Below are 20611 nucleotides of genomic sequence, written 5' to 3'. Positions count from 1 at the left end.
CAGGAAGAGAAAGCAGCTCTCCGAGAAGAGGTAACAATCCTACGCTTCTCTCCAGAGAGTGGTTTTGTGAGAAAATTCACATTTTTAAAAGTGGTACATTTGATGTTGGGAAAAATGGGACAAGCAGAGGGTAAAACTCGCTGTCAGGATGTTGTCTCTCCTGACACAGGAAAGCAGCAGTGGTTTGATCAAAGTAGAAGAGGGGGAGGCTGAACACATCCACCTCACCTGTCCAGGTCCACATGTCTTCTTTGATTTTTGTGGAATCAGACCTAGGCATTTGGACTGAAATAATATTGAGCATGAAATTCCTTTCCATGTCATAAAACTCTTCCCTTCCTCTCCTCTGCCCATTCTTGACATCCATGTTGTGGTACATCTTCTTTCCACCTGGCCTTTGGGGGGGGGCGGTGACATTAGAAGTGGGCATTTGTTTCAGCTGGGACTGGGATTTAGAATCAGACTTTAGCCCAAGGCACTTTCTAGACGTAGCCAAGACTACAAGTCACTAAAGGAGCTCAGTGTATCTCCCCACGAGGACCAGGAACCAAAGAGCATTGGTACTCACACACACACACAAAGAGAGAGAGAGAGAGAGAGAGAGAGAGAGAGAGAGAGAGAGAGAGAGATAAAGAAACACAGAGACAGGCACACATAGAGAGAAATAAAATAGATGCCTCAAGATGCATAAGCATGGGGTGGAAATCTTAAGGCCTTCCAATTCCATTATCTTCATGAGTGTGAACTTTTTTTATTTTTAACTTTAGATTCTATCATACCTTTCTACTGCTTCATCTCAACTCATTTTATTTTTTAGTACAGTTAAACTCGACTCATGTTACTTGTAACTAAAGAACCCCAGTGAATACACCACCCTGCAACTTGAGGAGTAAAGAGTAATCTACCGAACTCTTCTGTTTTACAGATACTTAATCTGATGGTCAGGGCCTGGAATTCTGTGGTGCCAGCCTTACAGAGTTTACCAGTTCATTGTAAGCAGCTCCAATAGACTGCCACAGTCTGGTCTCTTCCAGACGATCCTGGAAGAAACTGCTAAGGCACTGTTCGCTATGTTCTTCTGGCTCCTGAACGCATGACAAACGCAGGCTGAAGGGGCACACTATCCCAGGAGAGAGCTGTGCTCCGTGAATAAAGATTGGAAATTTAAAACTTGTGGACTCTGTTAAGGTGTTTTATATAATTCTGCCTGTTCTTGCGTTATTCTCCTATGTATTTACAGCTGTGCAGAAGCCTGAGGGGAGCTTCAGGGATGCCCCAGATGTGGTTACACAGGTGTGTTACATTGTGATATTATTCACTGAGTGATATAGTCATTTGAAAAAAAATACAGACATTTAAAACTGCAGAACAAATTCTTAGCCAAGTAGAAAAGAGAATAGTGAGACTGAGGACCCAAGCCACAACATCTGGACAGGGCTGTCTTATTTTCTTGTAGTACTGACTGTTGATTTCAGGTGAGCTTGACCCCTATTACCTAGTTACTCAACTAGGAAATCTCAGACCTACACTAAAATTACATGTGTGGAAAGGACACACACAACATCCTGTTACTAGCCTGTTATTCCGACCCCATGGAATATGCAAGAAAAGTCAGCAAGAATGGCTTTCTGGGGCTGGAGAGATGGCTCAGAGGTTAAGAGCACTGACTGTTCTTCCAGAGGTCCTGAGTTCAATTCCCAGCAACCACATGGTGGCTCACAGCCATCTATAATGAGATCTGGCGCCCTCTTCTTGCATGCAGGCATACATGGAAGAAATGTTGTATACATAATAAATAAATAAATCTTTAAAAAAAAAAAAGAATGGCTTTCTGGTTTCCCTGGCTCCTTCAGTATTTTCTGCATGGACTCTATGGGCCAAATGCTTGTTTCTTCTGTATTCATTTCATGATGGCCTTGTTGATACCTGGTCCTCATGGGAGGATACATCAGCACTTAGCTGAGAGTGATCAGGAATGATAGAAGCAAGACTTCAAACATAAAATAGGGTTAAGATTTCTATCTTTTAAGCTTTTCTTTAGTAACTTATATTCTTATAATAGAAAGATGAGGTCCTTATGTTCAAGAAATGGTTTTCTTATCTTATACTAGAAATAGAGAAAGGAATTAAGAAGTTACTGAGTCTGTTAGCAGTATCTTTCCCAAGCTCAATCTAGTGCAGGACTCCTGGGGAGGTAGAAGCCTTTGAAGCGGGGTGTCTCTTTCTGAGTTTATCAAACATTTAGAAGTGGGAACCCACAAATTAATTGCTTAGCTGCTGGTAGTGGCTTAGGTTTAAATTCTGACTCTCTTGTTCACACACTGGTCTACTCTGGGTAAGGTACAGGATTGCTTGAATTTTCAGTTTCCTCTTTCATAAAGTAAGATAATAAGAGTATAACTTTGAAAACTGAAAGTTAGCCTGTCTGGATCTCTCAGTGCAGCATTGCACACAACAAAAATCTCAGTCACTCTGAACTATTCTTTGCTTTGGCCACTCATGTGATTTTGATTATTCGTTGTTTTTTTTATTGTAATCGTAGCGGTGCTTTGTTTCATGCTCCGCGTCATATGACATGATTTCTCATACACACAGATATTGTATATGCTATCTGTAATAAGCATTTGTGAAGTAAGCAATACCACTATGCCTTAGGAACCCTCTTTACACGTGAAAATTTCTTCTGCAGTGGAAAGCATTGGTTGTACAATGTAAGACTATGAGACACTGCCTCCTGAAAGTTAGGGCTCTGTACTGTAGTGTTTCCCTGGACGGGGGAAGCAATGCTCAGCTCCCTCACCCGGGAAAGAGATTATGTTCAGACGCAGAGAAGGGAAGAAGAAGCTGGGTCTTAGGTGGACAGAAGACACTGATCTCCCTTATGTCTGAACTTCAGAGTCTAAATCAGCAACATTCAATAGAAACAGAAGAGAGAATTTGATGCTTTTGTATTTCTTACTACAACTTAGGATAAGGACACAACTCCAGGCATTTCTATTTGCAGAATTTCCAGAAAAAAATAAATACATAACTAAGGATATGTCATGACTTTAATAACCCAGGAGGCAGAAAGAAGGGACCGAATTGGGAAGGCCTACGTCAGATGTGCCTCTAGTTGTTGGCCTGACTCAGAAACCTCTTTAGGGGAAGATTGAGAAACAGACTTGAGGGCATGATTGCAGGAGACACTCAGTTCTGGGCTTTGTCCTTGACTGTATCTATACACGCTCTACATTGGATTGGTCCCTCCTTCTTCTCTGCCTCTGCCCCTATGGTCGGAGCAACAGGAAGGGAAGATTTAGTGATTTATGATGAAGGAGGAGAACGGGCCAGAGGTGTGAAGTGACAGCAGTCGTCACAGTTCCGAATTTGTTACTGATCTCCTTGCATCTGCTCAGCAGGTTCTGCCATCCTCAACTGGACCCTGGACCTCACAGATCCTCACCTAGGAAACAAACCTCCCCTAATGAGTCAGGGCAATGCCTGCCTTATCAGGAGCTGAAACTGCCCTGGAGAGCCGACAGAGAGGCTGACCTCTAGACACATGTACCATCGACACTGAATGCTGCAAGCTTTGGTCTCCAAGATCACTCCAAGCAACATAGTACCAGTTTGAATCAGCAAGATGGGGCAAAATCATCCTCTTCTGTTCCCCATTACAATGGAAAACATCCAAGGAGTCCTTAAAATAACCACACAGGACTGAGCAGTGGAGGGCAAAGAGAATGTCTGGAAGAACCTTTGTTTTTTCCCTTTTGGACATCAAAGGATGCTATACTGAAGAGGACTTAAAGACCAGGCAGTCCAACCTACTCGTTTCCCAGACAAGAAAAGTGAAGCCCAGAAACAGATGGGCTGCCTCCTCTAGTCATATGGGGCTTAAAAATATATATGTCTATTTATTTTTTCATGAGCTTTCATGAAAGTGACCAGTGTTATCTCATTTCCTGGCTTCTCAAATTCAGGATCCTGCCCAATCTAACTATTATTTATAGTGTGGATAAACCTTCTATTTCCCTACCTCCGTACTGTCCCACCACATGGAACCCCTTCTCCACTTTCCCTACCATCCACTTTGACCTTGTGGAAAGTTTCCACCCTTTAGGGATGATTCCAAACATTATTTTGTATATAGGCGTTTCCCTACTGAAGTAAAATTCCTCCTGTCAACACCAGTCCTTTATAAAACAATAGCTTACATAAAGGTAAATACTTTGAAGGACTGCATGGGATGCTTAAAAATGATGAAACTTAGTCCTTGAAATACCCCCAAGACACTGGTGACATTTTCAACCTGTTATACAGTGAGTTTGAAACCTGTGTTTGGGGGGTCCTTATCTAACACAGCTCTAAAGCTGGGCTAATTTATTAAAAATATGGTACATATTAATATGCTTCTGAGGAGAGGAAAATCTAATCTCTAGCTTTTTCCCCTTAAATATCCTTCCACATGGGGGAAAAAAAACCAATGAAACTTCCTAGTTAATGGATACTGACCCCTTAAATTTTCAGATCCTCACTAAAGTGAAGTTAGGCTCAAAGTATTAAGCATTGCTGCCTAAACTTTAGTTTCAAGGTTGGTTGAAGTACGTTGCAGTCTGTTCTTTCAGGGTGTAGTCCAACAACTGTATGGACACTGTGTCTTTATCCTGTTATCATCTATGCTTAGTCAGACTCAAACAGGCAAAGTGGTAGAAGCATTTTCCTTTTTTCAAATTTTAGCAGAGGCTGACTGGTGTCCCATCCCATCCTATGAAAATTTAAAGCCGCTGCCCTTGAATACATCATTTATGCTTTGCATGACTTTTCTTAGAAAAAGCTTTAAATGTTTCCATGGGTTATATGAACAATAAATGTTGGGAACACCATTTTTATTTAAGAAGTGACCGTGAAGGAATAGGAAAATTACTGGAAAGATGGAAAAAGTTTACAGTGTTGTAGAGTAGTTTTCACTTGGGCTTAACAAAATTTTTTTTTTCCTTTGGGAGAGTTTTGTTGGAGGTGTTGGTTTTCCTTGGTTATTAAATGTTTCCCAAAGGTGCTTATATTAAATGTCTGTTCAAAAAGCCTGTGGTGGTGTTGGGAGGTGGTGAGACATTTAATAAATATGGCATAGAGAAAGGAAGTTAGCTAACTGGGGACATGGCCTTCTGGGGGATTTTGGGAGTCTTCTCCTTTCTTGACTTGTTCTTTGCATCTGGCCACCTTGAGGTGAGCAACTTCGCTTCATCATGTGTGCCTGCAATGGTGTTCTTTCTCTCCAGAGGCCGCAAAATTACAGGGAATTTCATGGATTGACACCTCTTAAACCATGGGCCAAAATGAAATATCCTTCTTATAAGTTGCTACTGTCAGGCCTTTTGTCATACCACAGCAAGCTGACTTACAAACTGTCCTAAACACCGACAGCACCTGTGTCCTCTAAATGTTAAGGCAAGAAGAAACCATATGGGTTCACTCTTGCTCCCTGGCACTTGACAATGAATCAGAAACTCAGACAAATGAATTTATGTATCTGAACCCAAGGGAGACAAATGAGAATCTATCCTTCATTGTGTTTTGATCTTTCCACATTAGCAAGCAGCATCTCATTAATGTGACAGCTATTATAAAGAGTGGTCCAAACAAGAACCCAGCATTTACACATGAGCTTTGGGAGTTAATGCTTCATCATCCGGCTCCAGAGAGTGGTACACAAGAAATAATCCTCTCCTAGAGTTTTCTGAGGATTCAATCTTCTAAAAGTATCTCTTTATTAAAAAGAATAGAATTGCGTATTTTTCTTTTGCTAAAGCTGAAGAAAGCAGATTTAAGCTGATCTATAGAATCGATGTTGTAATTGTTTTTCTTACCATCAAGTATATTACATTTGTCAATTTCTGTCTGTTTTCTAAAGTCTCAAATAGTTCAAATCATGACCAGAAAGTCAGGATGTGGAATCTTGAGTAAGCATATAAGCACAAACATTTCACCTTCCTAGAGAAGCAATACGCTTAATTTTATGACAGATCTGTAGAGAAGCATTAAAATTTAATCCTTTTTGCATTGATGTTGGGAGCAGGATTTCTAAGCCGATAGACAACATTCCCAAGAAGAACAACAAGAACTTTTGTTTAACTCTGTTTTCTCTAAGACCTTAACTTTAGAAGATAAATGGAGAGATCAAAACTTTTAAGAGATCCAAAGCACAAGCAGGAAAGTTTCTGAAGAGATGAGAGAGAATAACAGGTAGAGGAGATAATAGTCAATGTTATATATTTGTATGAAAATGTCCTTGTGCAAACCTAGCACCACGTGCCATGAACAATGCACCAAGACAAAAGGAAACATCCTCTCCATTAATTCGCTGGATGGACTTATACCCATGAGCTGGTAAATCATTACAGACCAATATTCAGATATTCATTTCGCTACCTTTTTCACCTAGAGAGGCTAACAGTAGATGCAAGCTTTACTCTTGACTGGATAAAACCTGAGGTACAGAGAGCAAGTAACTGGCCCTTAGCAAAAGTTGTGTTGAAGGGAACTATCACTGTAGAGTGCTGTGGAAATGTTCTTCCTGGTGATGTGTTAATTTTAACAAACTTTATCATAATGAAGAAGCATATTTAACTCATGGAAGGTTTTTTTTTTTATAGCAGTTCTCAGTAAGTTGCAAAATAAAATCTGATGAAGTCTCCAAATAGTCTTTTCCCTCCCCCTTTGTAAAATAAAGAACTCCAAGGGCAGAGTGGGAAGGCTTAATGATAAAAATATAAAGAGTAGGATTCCTATTATCTTTAACCAAGAATAAGTTAAATTTACCAGTTTCTTTCCTTCTGAAGAGTTTAGTTAAGGAAACAGAGATGTTAAAATTTAAAATAATATTGTTTCTCTAAGACAATCTAGTACTTAGGAAATTAGGTTAAGATTTAAAATGATGTTGAATGTCAATCACTGACAATTACTTCTTCCTTCTGTGACCACTTTACTTTGGAAAACAACTTCAATGCTTCTCTGTTGTGTAAGTTTCCTTGGAGTCTGAAACATTCCATCTTGTAGGGAAGCACCTTAAGCCAGTGGAAGGTATACAACTCGATAATTCTAAGAAGTCCCTGAAACTGTCCAGATTCACTAGGCCCCTTCCTGCCAGTGTAAGCAATAAAAGCTGAGAGTCCCTCTGGGACTGGCCAAGTTAAGGTGCAGACTTTCAGAGAGCCAGGCTGTGAAGACTCAGAGACCAGACTACCTGCCTGGCAGAAGCAGAAACTAGCCACGCTGCCTGGAAAACATTTAGGCTAGAGTCACTTGGGAAGGACATTGTCCACCCTGTTGAGCCTGACTGCAGGCTGTGCAGTGTGCTCCAGCTTCCCTGGGTTTTGGGAGCTGCTAAGGTCAGCCTGGACGTTGCAGTTGTTTTTTGAGTCCTTTTTCCTTCTGTAAGTAACCCCTCACTCATATTCCGGCAAGTAACCCCTTAAAACTCATTGGTTCACCACTTTGAACCTTGGCAGTCTGCGATCTGTTGTGGGTTTTCTATCTGAGGTGTGTAGACACGTGTGTTTGTGTCTCCACAGGAAAAGTTGTTACACACATCGCCTTAAAGATGACCACGCTTGATTAAGCCACATCAAGAAATGGGAGTCATGTGGCTGTGTGCATTCACCCCGGCATGCCAGCATGTTGAAATAACCCCCAGTTATTTCAGACATATATGAAGAGATTAGAGTGTAAGGAAAATTAAGCGATCATGAGGCCACCTCTTAATTTCCACCCTGGACAGGACAGTTGTTGTGACATATCTGAGAAGCCGCCACACAGTGTCTAGCAGAACCTGAAAGCAGCACGCTACTTCGCATGGCAGCCCACTCCTGTGTTCAGAAAGCCACATACAGCATTCGATGCTTCTCTTTAATTTTGAATAAACATCTCAGTGATCTTAACTTGACCCAGACCTGACTCATGATGGTGCAGCCTACTCTTTTCTCACCGATGAACTGTAAGGCTTGTCTCCCTGCTTCAAGTGTCTGATCCTTGGATGACACTCACACACCTGTGGGTTTTTTGTTTTATCTCTCATCTGTCCGTATTGTTCTTCTCCAGGAAAGCTGTTCTCTGCAACCAGGCATGGTGCTATGCAACTGTAACCTTAGCATTTGGGAAGCCAAGGCAGGGAGCGTGTGTGTGTGTGTGTGTGTGTGTGTGTAGGGGAGGGTTATGAGTTCAAGGTCAACCTGGGGGACAAAGCCAAGCCCTGCCTAGCAACCCACCAAACAAAACTCAAAACAACCCCTCAAGCAAAGCAACTCTTTTTTCAGTGTCTCAGAATTTACCTCAAGCAAAGCAACTCTTTTTTCAGTGTCTCAGAATTTACTAATCTCCCCTTGGAAAAGCATGTATTTGTATTCATGCAGCCCTACACTGGAGAGGAATTCCCCTTGCTCACATAGGGCTCCTTTGGGACAGCAGGCCTGTGACCTGAGGACTTACCTTTGCCAGGGTCTCGTCATCCAGGTGATTCTTCTGAATCACATGTTGAAGTGCAAAATAGATTTTTTCCTGAAGCTTCTGGACCTTTCTTGGTTCTATCAGCCAGGCTCGGTCTGACAAGGGGAAAAGCCAAAGAATAAAAAGAGAGAACACACGCTTTTCTTTGTTTCCCTACATGTATGAACACTGAAATTTGGACCCATCTTAACTTAGCCGTAAGTTGCTTTTGAAGATATGTAATTATTTATATAAAACATAAATATCTTATAAACACCACCACGAAGCCAGCTACACAGGAAAGCCATTTGGTTCAGAGAAAGGCCCATTTTGCCTAGTATTAGTAACTCTTTCAACGTTTCGTCCTTTCCAGACAGATGCTTAGATTTTCTTTCAAATATAACAGCAGAAATAGCTGTTTTGAAACTGTATAGAAATACTGTTAGTAATCACAATCCTCTTCCTTAGCTTGAGCTATTCCTTCATCAGGTATAAAGCTGATACCATGCTATGATTTATAGAGCACACTCATCAATTTCAAAAGCTAACTGTCCTGAATTAAGCGATAGGTAGGTTAATCCCACCTTTCTCCTTCGCTTGCTCCTATACACTTCATTTTCCTAGCTGTCTCTCTTCTCATCTCCAGTACTTCCTTCCTTTCTGCTTAGAAGCTTTATACACCATGATGGCAAAGTGTAGCTAGTCTCTTATCATTGCCTCAGTTTGCTCAAGAGACTCTGGGAGTCACCAAATGATGAACAAACATTCACGGAAAAGCACTTGGCCGTGATCCTTCTGAACGTAGTTCAGGGAAGGTGAGAAACCTGATTCTGTAATCCTAGCCAGGGCAAGGACAAGTCAAGCCAAGAGTTAAGCAAACCCTTACATAAGTGAGCACAAAGGACTTCAGTGACAATTGTCAATCAGAATCAATGAAGTTCCCCTTTCCCTTCCTTAAGCTATTTGGGAGTAAATAGACAGTAGCTAGTAAGTCAAAAGGCAGGGGAAGAGTGGGGTCTGACCCGAGAGGACACGGAACTCTCTTCCGTCTCCTCTAAGCCTGGTGCTATGCCACTATGATGAACAGGGTATTTGATATTGCAAAGCCTTGGAGTGTGGGTCTGCTACCAAGGCTGAAAGACTCTCCACTGGACAGAGAGTCTAAGACAAAGAGAATGCTTCCAAACTCTTCAGAGTGTAAGGACAGCATCTGTAGTTTGCAAAATGGCTAAACAGTTCAGTTGGTTTCTAACTCATGGAGACCAACCTAGCTGTCTGGGAGGGTTTTTTCTACTGCTCGCTCAAGCTGGAGCTGGCATGTCTTCAGGCTCTGCTGCTAGGAGTTCACTGAGTTCCACAAGCATACCCAAAGAGGAGGGGACTTTTGAAAGGCTCTCCCTTTGAGTGAGCAGGAAACAGAGAGTGGCTGGCTTCTGCATCCGCAGAAGCCGTTCTATGGAGCAGAGCTCAGAGCAGACAATCGAATGCAGCGAGAATGAGAGGACACTCTCTGACATGCAGTTGCTAGTAAAAGGGGCTTCTGTCACTTTCCAGACCTGTGTTTGTGTTCCTGGGCCTTTCGGTTTTAGATGAAAAGGGTCAAATGAAAACCAGAAGCAATTTTTTAAAGACACGATTGGACGGGCTATCAGTGATCATGTTGTGAGCAAGACAGTCTCTGGACAGGAAAGGGCAGAGAGAGGCGCCTCTTTGTAACTACAGCTAGGATGATATGTCAAAGATAGGATAGCATCATAACCACGTAAAAACTGTGTCTTCCAGTATTACTGAAAGAAACATGAGGATGTAAATAAAGAGTAAGTAAAGAGGTTGATCTCGGAGAAATGAATCGCAGAAATCATTAATCTTAAAAATGGGGAGGGGTGCATTCTTCATTCAGTAACAAGCTGACAAGAAGCTGTTATGCCACATATTTAACAGACAGTTGCCTGGGTGACTCTGGTCAACGAGGGAGCATGTATTTATTGCATATTATTTTTTCTACTATATGATTATACATTATTGAGCTCTTTATTGTGACACTTTAAGCAGGTCATATACTTTAAAGTACATCCGTTGCGACAGTTTTAGCTGATCCATAAACGTCACAGCTTTGGAAAAGCAGTTTAGTATTTTATTTCATTTGAGATCTAGAGAAGGCATGCTGTGCGTCCCCCCACCCCCGTTGTAGAGTCTAAGATTCTATTGCCGTATTTTGTCAATGAGGCCACCACAGCTTTGGAGTCACACATATAAGTGATGGCATGCAGCCGTGTCTGAGATTCCTCCTCTTCCACCAGGCGAGACCCGCTCCACAACTATTCTTCCCCTTAGGAATGCTTAATATTCCTAAGGATATTTGTCTTGAAAGACGATTGCAATGCGTTATGGCTAGAAAAGTCTAAAAATGCTAATTAAGGTTCCTATACTTGGTCTTTCATTTAGACATTTTCTGTAAGTTTCACTCTGTTGGACTCTTCATTAAAAAAAATTTCCTTTATTCTTAAACTCAAAATAGAACCCGGCCACTCAGTCAAGCCACAATTCATTTTTTATTGTTTTTTGAGGAACAATTTTGCTTACCTGGACCTGGGATGATCCCTGCCACATGTGACATTCTTGTTTTAGGGGAAAATTGGCCATTTTAATAAATGTGAGACTACTTGCCTTTGCATTGTCCAAAAAATATCAAACAATCGCTAGAGAAAATACGGTCCCTTTAAAGTTATTTCTTTAACGCTTTGGCTTGGGAAGGTGTAATTGATGTTAAAGATAGTGAAGCAGGTTTGAAAAGAAGGCAAGGGACCCGTGCCTTCCTACCTGGGGATATCAGAACAGCAGAAGAGAACAAAGCGATCTCCTCCTCAGTCAGCTGCAAGGAACACAGATTCTTCGCAAAGTCAAACGCTTCGTTCACCAGGTCATCAGAACCTAAAAGGAAGGAGAAATTTTGAGGGGAAATACTGACTTGAGATGGGGCACTGGAAGAAGCCCCTCATTATCAAGTAGGCCATCAAAGGCTTGCATATTAGACACTCAAACTGGACAATTTAAGTTCCCAGTCACAAGAAGTGAATGAGGAAAGTGGGCAACACCTTTGCCAGGTAACTGAAGACAGCCTTAGCGATGAGGGGGTAAAATACTGACTAGTGAGCACCGTGTCACGCCAGCTGGGCACACAGCCTCAACTCTACAAGTCTGAAAGTATTCCTAGCTAAGAAGTTGTAACTAAGCTGGATTTGAAGGCACATGCATAGGACGTCTGCACTCAGGAGGATGAGGTAGGAGGATGGCAAGTTTGAGATCAGTCTGGGAACATGGTGAGACTCTCACATCCATAAAGCGTCACTAACATGACTGCCTAGACATGAGCTGACTGAGGACCACAAAAGGTATGCCAGAGTGGATGAGAGGAAGACCATGAGGCCTCAGCCCTCCACGAAGAACGAGCTACAGACAACTACGGAAGGCTGAGAGCAGAAGGAACAGTTTTCCCCAGCAATTAGTCAAATACCAAATGGTCAGCCCTGAATACAAGTAGCATTACACAGAGTATGGTATATTCAGCAATATATATATATATATATATAAGTATATATATATATACTTGTAATAAGAATTAGTGAAAAAGGGCATGAATTTGAATGGGAGCAAGGAGGGTTCTATGGAAGGGTTTGGATAGAGGAAAAGGAAGAGAAAAAAATTACATAATTATACTATAAGATCAAAAATAAAAGAAAAAATGAAAAGATTTTATGAATAAGGGATTTGAGAATCCTTTAGACTAAATCCTTTCAGAGAAAACCTAGAAAATTCTATGCTGGGGTTCTGGGAGTGTCATTTATAATGGTACTCGAACCTGGCAGCATGAGACATCCAGGGGCTTCAAACTGAGCCTTCTTACACAATGATAACGAGCTTCTTTTGTTTTGTGCACCCCACCCCCCAAAGTTAGACTGATTTTCATTGTCTAATTAAAGGGCTCACATGTCAGTTTCTTAGTCATTGTGAATTTTGACAAAATAGCATTGTATCTCTGCGCCGATCTCTGTAAATGTTTATTTGATGAAGCTGGAAATATCCCGAAGCTGTCTGCCAAGTCTTTTCCTCCTTTCTTGAAAATCTAGCCTTGAGAAGGACATGGAGGCATATCAACTGTAGAAGGGGAAAGGTGCCAGCCCATTGGACTTGCTGGCGCTGCCATATCAGCTAACAGCACAAGAGGTGAAAGGCCAGTGGCTTCTTTGGTGTCCATGGATGGATATGGAACAAGTGGCCCTATCACTTGTCCAGACCTTTCCTGGCCTCAGCCCATCTTTGCTAATGTTCTCATGTGTGCCTCTTCCTGGCGATTGGATAGGAGGCAACTCAGCACCTCCAAAGACTCATCCTGCTGGTGTAGCCCACAGAGTGATCTAGGGGTCACTCTGATCAGGACAGTGTCAACTGTCTGTGCTCCCAGAAACTCAGAGTCCACAGGCAGATACACACTCTTCTAGATGGAAAACAAATACAGCAACAGGCTGTTGTGTATGTTACATGTGGTTATTTCTCTTGATTATCTTCACCAATGATTCTGAATTAACTTAAGAAACTCAAAGGTCGCTCCTAGAGACTTCCAGTTGTCTGCATAATATGCTCTGTAGAGCAGTAAACCAGAAGTTAGGAAAAAATGGAGGTTGTACAAAGAGTGATCTGGAGTGGACTCAACTCATTTAGCATTAGACTTTGTTTATTTCCACTAGGCCTCAATTGTGCCAGTTTTAATAGAGCTCATTGTTGTCCCCTTCCTGATTAGGGACTGAAATGATAGGAACTGGAGAGTTAGATGAAATACTGATCACTCACCTGGTCCAATACCAATCAGACGAGATACTAGGCATATCACTAGCTATTTCAATATAAGTTGGGGAGCTGATGACACTTAGTAAAGCAGTGTTGTCATCCAAGAGGGACTTACCTAAGGCTTTGAACATCTGCATTCCTCCATATTTTCCTTCAAACAGAACAGTGTTGTTTAATGGATTGAAGGCACGGCACATTCTCACTAAAACCACTTCCAAGCAACCTATAAGATGAAAGAATTCAAGATTCATATGTGTTTATCATATATCCAACAATAAAGTGGTCCTAGTACATAAGAGATGGGAAGCTTTTCAAGGACTTTACTTTTTTTGATACAAGATCTCCCTATGTAGGCTTTAAACTCACGGTCCTCCTGCCTCAGCCTTCAAGGTCTGGGCTATTCTACCAAATCTAAGAACGTTCTTTCTTTAAAAGTAGTAATCTTAGGGGGCTAACGAGATGTCTGAACTGTTAAGAGCACTCTCTGCACTTCTAGAGAACCAAAGTAGGTATCAGCATCCATGTTAGAAAGGTCACAACTACAGGTAACTCTAGTTCCAGGGGATTCTATATTCTCTTCTGGTCTCTGTAGGTACCTCTACACATGTGGTGCACGTAGCACGCACGTGCGCACACACACACACACACACACACACACACACAGAATAATAATTTTAGGAAGACCTTTTGATACTTAGTGTAATGTCTTTCCTAACACTTAGTTGAAGAGTTAAAGAAAAAATATTTGTTAAAGGTAGGTAATATAAAAGGCAGCAAAAACATTTTGTGGGGAGTGGAGCATTTCTTTGGAGTTTTTGACTAATAGTAAATTTCACTCCAGCTTTTGAATTTGTAATTGATAAATGGTTCAGGAAGGACTTGTGTCAGCCTCACATCCAATCTGTGAGCTTTGGAAAGGGGCTACTACTGGGAAAATTTACCTTTGAGTTTCTCTGCCACATGAAATAGCAATAAGCTCTTGGGGGATTTCATTCAGTCTTGCTTCATGTAGGACCAAGGAAAGTTCTCAGCACAAGTTAGGCGCTTAATAAATTCATCGACTGCCTTTTTTGTCATCTAAACATCCATTTCTATCCAGAAGCACTACTGTTGCACAGTTTCTCCATATTTTGGAGATGTGAACTTTGCCCTATTTGAAGGTTAGCGACTCCAAAGTCCCAAATTCTCTGTGAAGACTGTGCAGTTGGTTGCGTCTATGGTCCCTTTCTTACATTCTCACTTTATTCTTATGTTTGATTTTATTTCTTTGCTTTACTCAATTTCTTTACTGTTAACCTCTGGGTTTAAAGACAGGAGAAGATGCACAAATATTAACTCAACACGGTCATTCATCTTGATACCAGTGGGAACAGATATCGTTTATTGCTTATCTGTAGTATGGAAGAAAGTTTTCGGGGCTGGAGAGATGGCTCAGTGGTTAAGAGCATTGCCTGCTCTTCCAAAGGTCCCGAGTTCAATTCCCAGCAACCACATGGTGGCTCACAACCATCTGTAATGAGGTCTGGTGCCTTCTTCTGGCCTGCAGACATACACACAGACAGAATATTGTATACATAATAAATAAATATTTAAAAAAAAGAAAGTTTTCTGGGCCCCTTGCAGTCATTATAATGGTTACAACTTGCACTGACCGTTTCAAATAAATTTTAGATAGCTCCATTGCAGGATTATGGGAGGTTTTAAGGTGGTAAATACCTCTTATACTGGAGACAACATTTATTCAGGAGGCAGAGATGTTAATGACCATATAATTCAGTGCCCCCCAAATACCAGTCATGAATTTGTGATCTCTGAATCTCAGAAATGAGCTGACCTGGGTTCCCCTCTAACAGGTTTGAATTCCATAGTCTGTGATGGTGGCTGCCTCTCTGAACTGTGAAAAACTCCTTTGCTGCATGGAATACAATTCTTAGTTTGGAGTTCTGGGTTTCGAGTTCCATCCTTTATTTTAAAGGTCAGGACACTGCTATCTTAAAGTGTCAGTCCAAGTTCATACATCAAATTGATCAGATTTTATTTATTATTTGTATTTTTATTCCACACTTTCTAAACTCATCAAGAGATGGAAGTCATAAAGTACCTTTGACCCTGGGTAGGCTTTCATGATGGCGTTAGCTGATAGAGGATGGTATTCACAGCCCATCCTGGCTTCTTAAGTTAAGTTAGAAGAGTCTAAGAACGCCTGCTGTGTTGTTTTGGAATTCCAGCTCCCAGAGCCCACTGGCTATACTGCCTGGAAGTCCAGGCCTTCTGTGGAGATGACATTCTTACAGAACCAGCAACCGAAGCCCAACATCAGAGCCTTTGCCGATGCCAGTCTGTCATCCAGCACGGACAATCCTCCACGTGAGGAAGAAAGTGGATTCTCCTGTCCTGATGGGAATTGCCTCAGTGTGCAAGAAAATAAACACAGTAGGGACAAGCCATTCCCTATAAACTATAGCTTTGAGAGCAAGATAAAAAAAGAATTCTTTAGCTAAATGTTAGGATAGCTAGGTAACTGATAACGCTAGAATTAGTGCCTGAGTCAAAGTTCTTGCCGGTTTATATTATTGGTTAAGGAATCAACATTATATTATCATAACAACTATGTGTGGCCTATATTCAAACACCAGTTTTATCATGATTATTGAACACAATCTTTGACCCTTCTTCATGTTTATAATCTTTGCTTCAAGTGTGAAATGATGCCAATCTCGTAAGTATAAATGAGACATGCAAATGTGAAGACATGTTCATGGGAAAGGGATGTTATTTCCATTGTGGAAAAGTCCAGAAAGATGAACCCAAATGCTACTCTGTTCCAATTTTCTTTTCAAAGGGTTCCGAGAAAGACATGAGTTTTTGTTTCTGCTTTTTTTTTTTTTTTAAATTTTATGTTGAGTTCCTAAGGGTCTTCCTGTATGTTAAAGAGAACACTAGAGAAGAGGAAGGAAGAATCCCCACACAGAGGAGTTTCTTCCAGTAGATCCCTGCTGGAGGCTATTATGAAAATGATTAGAAGTGACCACGGAGGCTGAACCCAGCCAGCCTGGATGTTTTTGTTCTCTTGCAGAATGCAAGGAGCTGGTTTTAGCGCCAGCTCAGCAATTCAGCCACCTTGACACGCTAATTACTTTCGCTGCCTGTCAAGCTGGGCACCTCAGCCTCCGCAATTAATAGCTAGCTCTACTTTCAATAAGCAAAATTGTATTTGACTTCAAAGGGGGAAATGAATGAGTATCAGGGCATTTTTATTACTGGGTTTCCTTAGGGAGTTAGCTGACAATGTAGGTGGTAAAACGGCCTACCTGTGGAAGCAGGATTTTTTTAGGACCATCAGAGGGTGGAGGGTCAAACAGTCCCTGTCTGCAACAGGCCTCCACAGGTCGGCCAGGCTCACCTGACTTCAGCAGTAAAATCTGGTCGTTCTGACACAGCTCCATGAAGCCTGTTATCCGCTTTGCGAACTCCACCACGTACTGGATGGCATGGGTGATCTGGATGGCGCACTGCTGCCACAGAGCCTCCCTGGACTGAAGCAGAGGACACAGACCTTGAGCTGAGCTCCTCCGCGGAGCTGATGAAATGCACATGCCCCGTCACACTGGTCGCTGCCACCCAAGGTGGGAAATCAAGAGTTGGCTTTTCTTTCTCTTTCGAATTATGCAAATTATGTGAATTCCATTGAGCTCAACTGTCAAAAGTATCTAATTTACCAAAGCTAAACAGGAGAAGCAAGGTTTATAGAATGCAAAATAATTATTTTTTCTATTTTCCCCATTTCTTACAGCAACAAACTTTCTCTTAGTCTGCTAGTTAAAAAGAAACCCCATGTTGAGGAATATTGATTTTATCCTAGCATCTACCATAATACTGTTTTTATGGGAATTTGGTTGACACTGAACATAATATCTTTATGTTGTGTTCTTTCCCCAGAATATAAGAAAAAACATCCTGATTTTCTGGTTGTCATTTATTTTATGGGAGAGGTAGAGAGTCTCACCCTGTAGCTCGGGCTGGCTTAGAACGAATGTGGAACTCAAAGATTCCTCAGATTCAAAGAATCTTTCTGCTCTGGCCACCTGAGTGCCAGAATTGTAGGCAGAAGCCACCAAATGAATCAGATTTTTTTTTTCCTTTGTATAAGAGAAATTCCATAGGAAAGATGGGAGTTCAAATCAAGTCACTCTAATAAGTAATATAGGACCTCAAATGTATTTTACTACTTTAGCTATTTCTCTTTGAACTAAGAAACCTAAATCTATGTGACTTTGAAGTCTACTTTCTATGGATCTTCTTTCGTATGTTTCTATAATTATGCAAAAGAAGCAAGAATTAGGTCACCATGTTGTTTAACTCATATGTTTAGATAAACACATTTGCTTCACCTGGTAGAACTGGTGGTTGACAGTCTCAGTTCCAAAGTCAAATAATAAGAATCCTTAGGCCCTAGGAGCAGGTCTTTCCCTTAAATGTGTCTAGTGTACTTAGAGAAACACGGCTATTACTGATAGTACGAGGTGAACTGCCCTTTTGTAGGGCCATTTTCAGGAATGTTGAGCAAAAATAAAATGTAGAATGTTTTGCTCCCTGTGTTTGTTTAGCAACCCTGGGCATCATTTTTTGGCGGTGATCATCTAAATTCTTCTCCTTGGCTGAACCCTTGCTACTAGGAGAAGTCCCTTATCTGACAAAGACTCCATCTCTCTTGTCAAATGGGGCCACGACTTTCAATCAAGGTAGTTATGTCTTCTAGGGAACTTGTGGCAACAAGTGGACATTTTTGGTTGCCGCAACTGTGTGAAGTTGGTACGTTGTAGATACTCTCAGTCAGTAGAAACCAGAGAGGCCGCAAACCGTCCCTACAATGCACAAGGTAGTCCAACAGCCAAGAATGCTGCGGCCAAAAATGTCAATAATGGTGAGATAAAGAAACAAGAAATGGACAGTTACAGACACAATCCCCATGGTTCCCAGAGTACCTTGCTTTGATACGCTTTTATTTCCTCGTAGGTGTGGGTCTGCCAGGCCAGCTGATGTAGCTCCTCCATTGTGTACTGGCATGTTTCCAGATGGGACTTAATGATGTTCTGTGCAATTCGATCTATCAGAATAAAACAGTAATTTGAGGTTTTGTGAGTAAAATCTTTCTACTCCAAGAAATGATTTCTAGAAGATGCTCTGTAAAGGATGCAGTCAGTGATGGGCCAGCTGCACAGTCATATGAAAACATCTAAACTCCACCTCCAAGCTTATTAAAAACTTCCAAACTCTTTATTGTCTTCCAGTCAAAAGTTTCTCATCTCCTTCCTTGGTGATAGCTTTGGTGAACAAGCTGTAAAGCATTCAAATCACCGTTTGACTTTAAAACACATATTAAATTTCCCTATTATTCACTTTTTGACTGATAATTTCTAAAAAGTTTAACATACCCATTCCAAATACTCAAACATGTTTTGAAAAAGCACTGAAATAGTTTTATGCCAGAAAGAAGGAATTGAATACACATATATGCTCTCATATTTAAATCAAATAAAATAATACAATGAAAGAGAAAGGTGTTTATGTATAGAAGGGAAAACTAAGTAGAAAAACAAAGCTTCATCCAGCAACATGTGTTTTTAATCTCTATTTATGGCTATGTGCATCTCTCACAGTTACCACCAAAGACAGGGTAGATATGAAATAACTTTGGCCTGCGAGTAGGTAACTAATAATGTTCACGGTGACATTAAATTTAACCTTATAAAATTTTCATATGAAACTTGTCAGAAAGTTATAAACATGGAAACCATCATATCAACCAAAGGGGAGTTGTCAGATTATCTTTTGGGCTGTTTGTCTCAGCTAAGTTGTATTTTATATTCTGTCTTAAATTGCTGTTATTTTGGCTTTGGTTGAACAATAGAATTGGACAGGAAAGCGCTCCTGAAAACTAGCTAGGAGTTGCCTGTGTCAGATGGAGCTGGCTGGCTGTCCTTTATATTCCCACACGTTGTTTGAACACGTGGAAAAGAGGGAAGCCTGAAAAGTCCAAGGACTCAGGGTTCTTGTATGTAGGGTGTGCTGCATGGAATGAAGATGACCAAGCCCATCTGGTCACTGCTGTTCTTGCAGAAGCTTTCTTGTGTTTCAGGTGCTTTTGGCAATGTAAGCTTGCTGTTATTCTAAATGGTTTTACTTTGTTTCTCTGGATAGACCTCAAAATGATGCCAGTGCCCTCTCTGCCCTCACTGTATTTCGGGTGTATATGGTGTGAAGTTGGTTGAGCTTCAGTGACACAGAGGATAAAAACTTTAAGCTATGCTTCTAGGGAACTTTCTAAATGAAGTTCTCTTTAGTTGACTGGAAACTTCGAGTCAGTGGTAGCTGCTGTTATTGCTGGAAGGACATTCTATGTGCTTTCTCGCCAGGGAAGCAGTGTGCAGAGTTGAATGGATATAAAAGAGGGTTATTTGCTATTTCAGTCAGTCTCCTAATGGGAGACATTTCAATATATGTTAGCATTTTTCAAACCAGAACTATAAAGTGACAGAGATAAAGGTACTGCAAAATGCTAGCTTATGATGACGGTCATATTCTATTGGCTTCAACATCAACATTTCTAGCTTTTTAGCATATTGCATTTCAAAATCCTTTCCTTATAAAATCTATACTCAAAGTGTATTGAATATCCTCCCATGTTATAAAGAAGGGTGGGAATTACTCTCTACATTATATTAAAATAGATTGGTAAGTCATGGTTGATTATTTTTCAATTTCATTTGGGGAGTCTAATTATTTATATTCTAAAAATTAGATATCTGTTCCCCAGTAGTTATGCAATGAAAACCTGACACTGAAGCTTTACAGTCTTCAGACCCAGCGTGGCTTGTTTTCATCTTCAAAGGCATGCTGATTTGTTGGTGACTCACAGGCTGCAGGTTTATAAGCAGAACTAGAATTACTACTTAAAATTGCACTGTGGATGATGATCTGCTCTTTTGGGTTATCTTCTGGGAGGTATGGAGAAAAGTTTAAGAATCCTCTGGTCTTCTGCCACTTGACACGTGCAGTTTTACGGAACATCGAAGAGGAGCTTGGGGACCATCAATGTGTGGAAGGGCTGAGGAGATTGGACATCAAGTCTACACCCTCACTGCAGGACTTGGCTGCTGGAACACTTGTAGCCAAGGCTTCCCTACCTCTCTGTGGCTTCCTGCAGCGGGGCTGGCTGGTCATACTGGGATTCTCCCTCCTGGTGTTGAGTCCCGATTCTATCTAGGATGATAGTGTGCTTATTTTTATGAAATTGTCT

General features: G+C 41.1%; 1 protein-coding gene across 3 annotated transcripts in view; it reads right to left on the bottom strand.

The window, feature by feature from the left end:
- The window catches only part of Rorb (RAR related orphan receptor B), a 184516-nt gene that overhangs the window by 15150 nt on the left and 148755 nt on the right, over window positions 1-20611 (bottom strand). For all 3 annotated transcript variants that reach the window (XM_048429833.3, XM_048429834.3, XM_048429835.3), the window contains 5 exons: window positions 18297-18418; window positions 16715-16847; window positions 13427-13534; window positions 11287-11397; window positions 8470-8582 (listed from right to left, as the gene is read on the bottom strand). In XM_048429833.3, the coding sequence (XP_048285790.1) occupies window positions 8470-8582; window positions 11287-11397; window positions 13427-13534; window positions 16715-16847; window positions 18297-18418 (587 nt within the window). The remainder of the gene's footprint in view (window positions 1-8469; window positions 8583-11286; window positions 11398-13426; window positions 13535-16714; window positions 16848-18296; window positions 18419-20611) is intronic.

This window comes from Myodes glareolus, chromosome 7, assembly GCF_982192425.1.
Source record: "Myodes glareolus chromosome 7, mMyoGla1.1, whole genome shotgun sequence".
Lineage (NCBI taxonomy): Eukaryota > Metazoa > Chordata > Mammalia > Rodentia > Cricetidae > Myodes > Myodes glareolus.
This window is presented reverse-complemented; position numbering and strand designations above follow the sequence as displayed.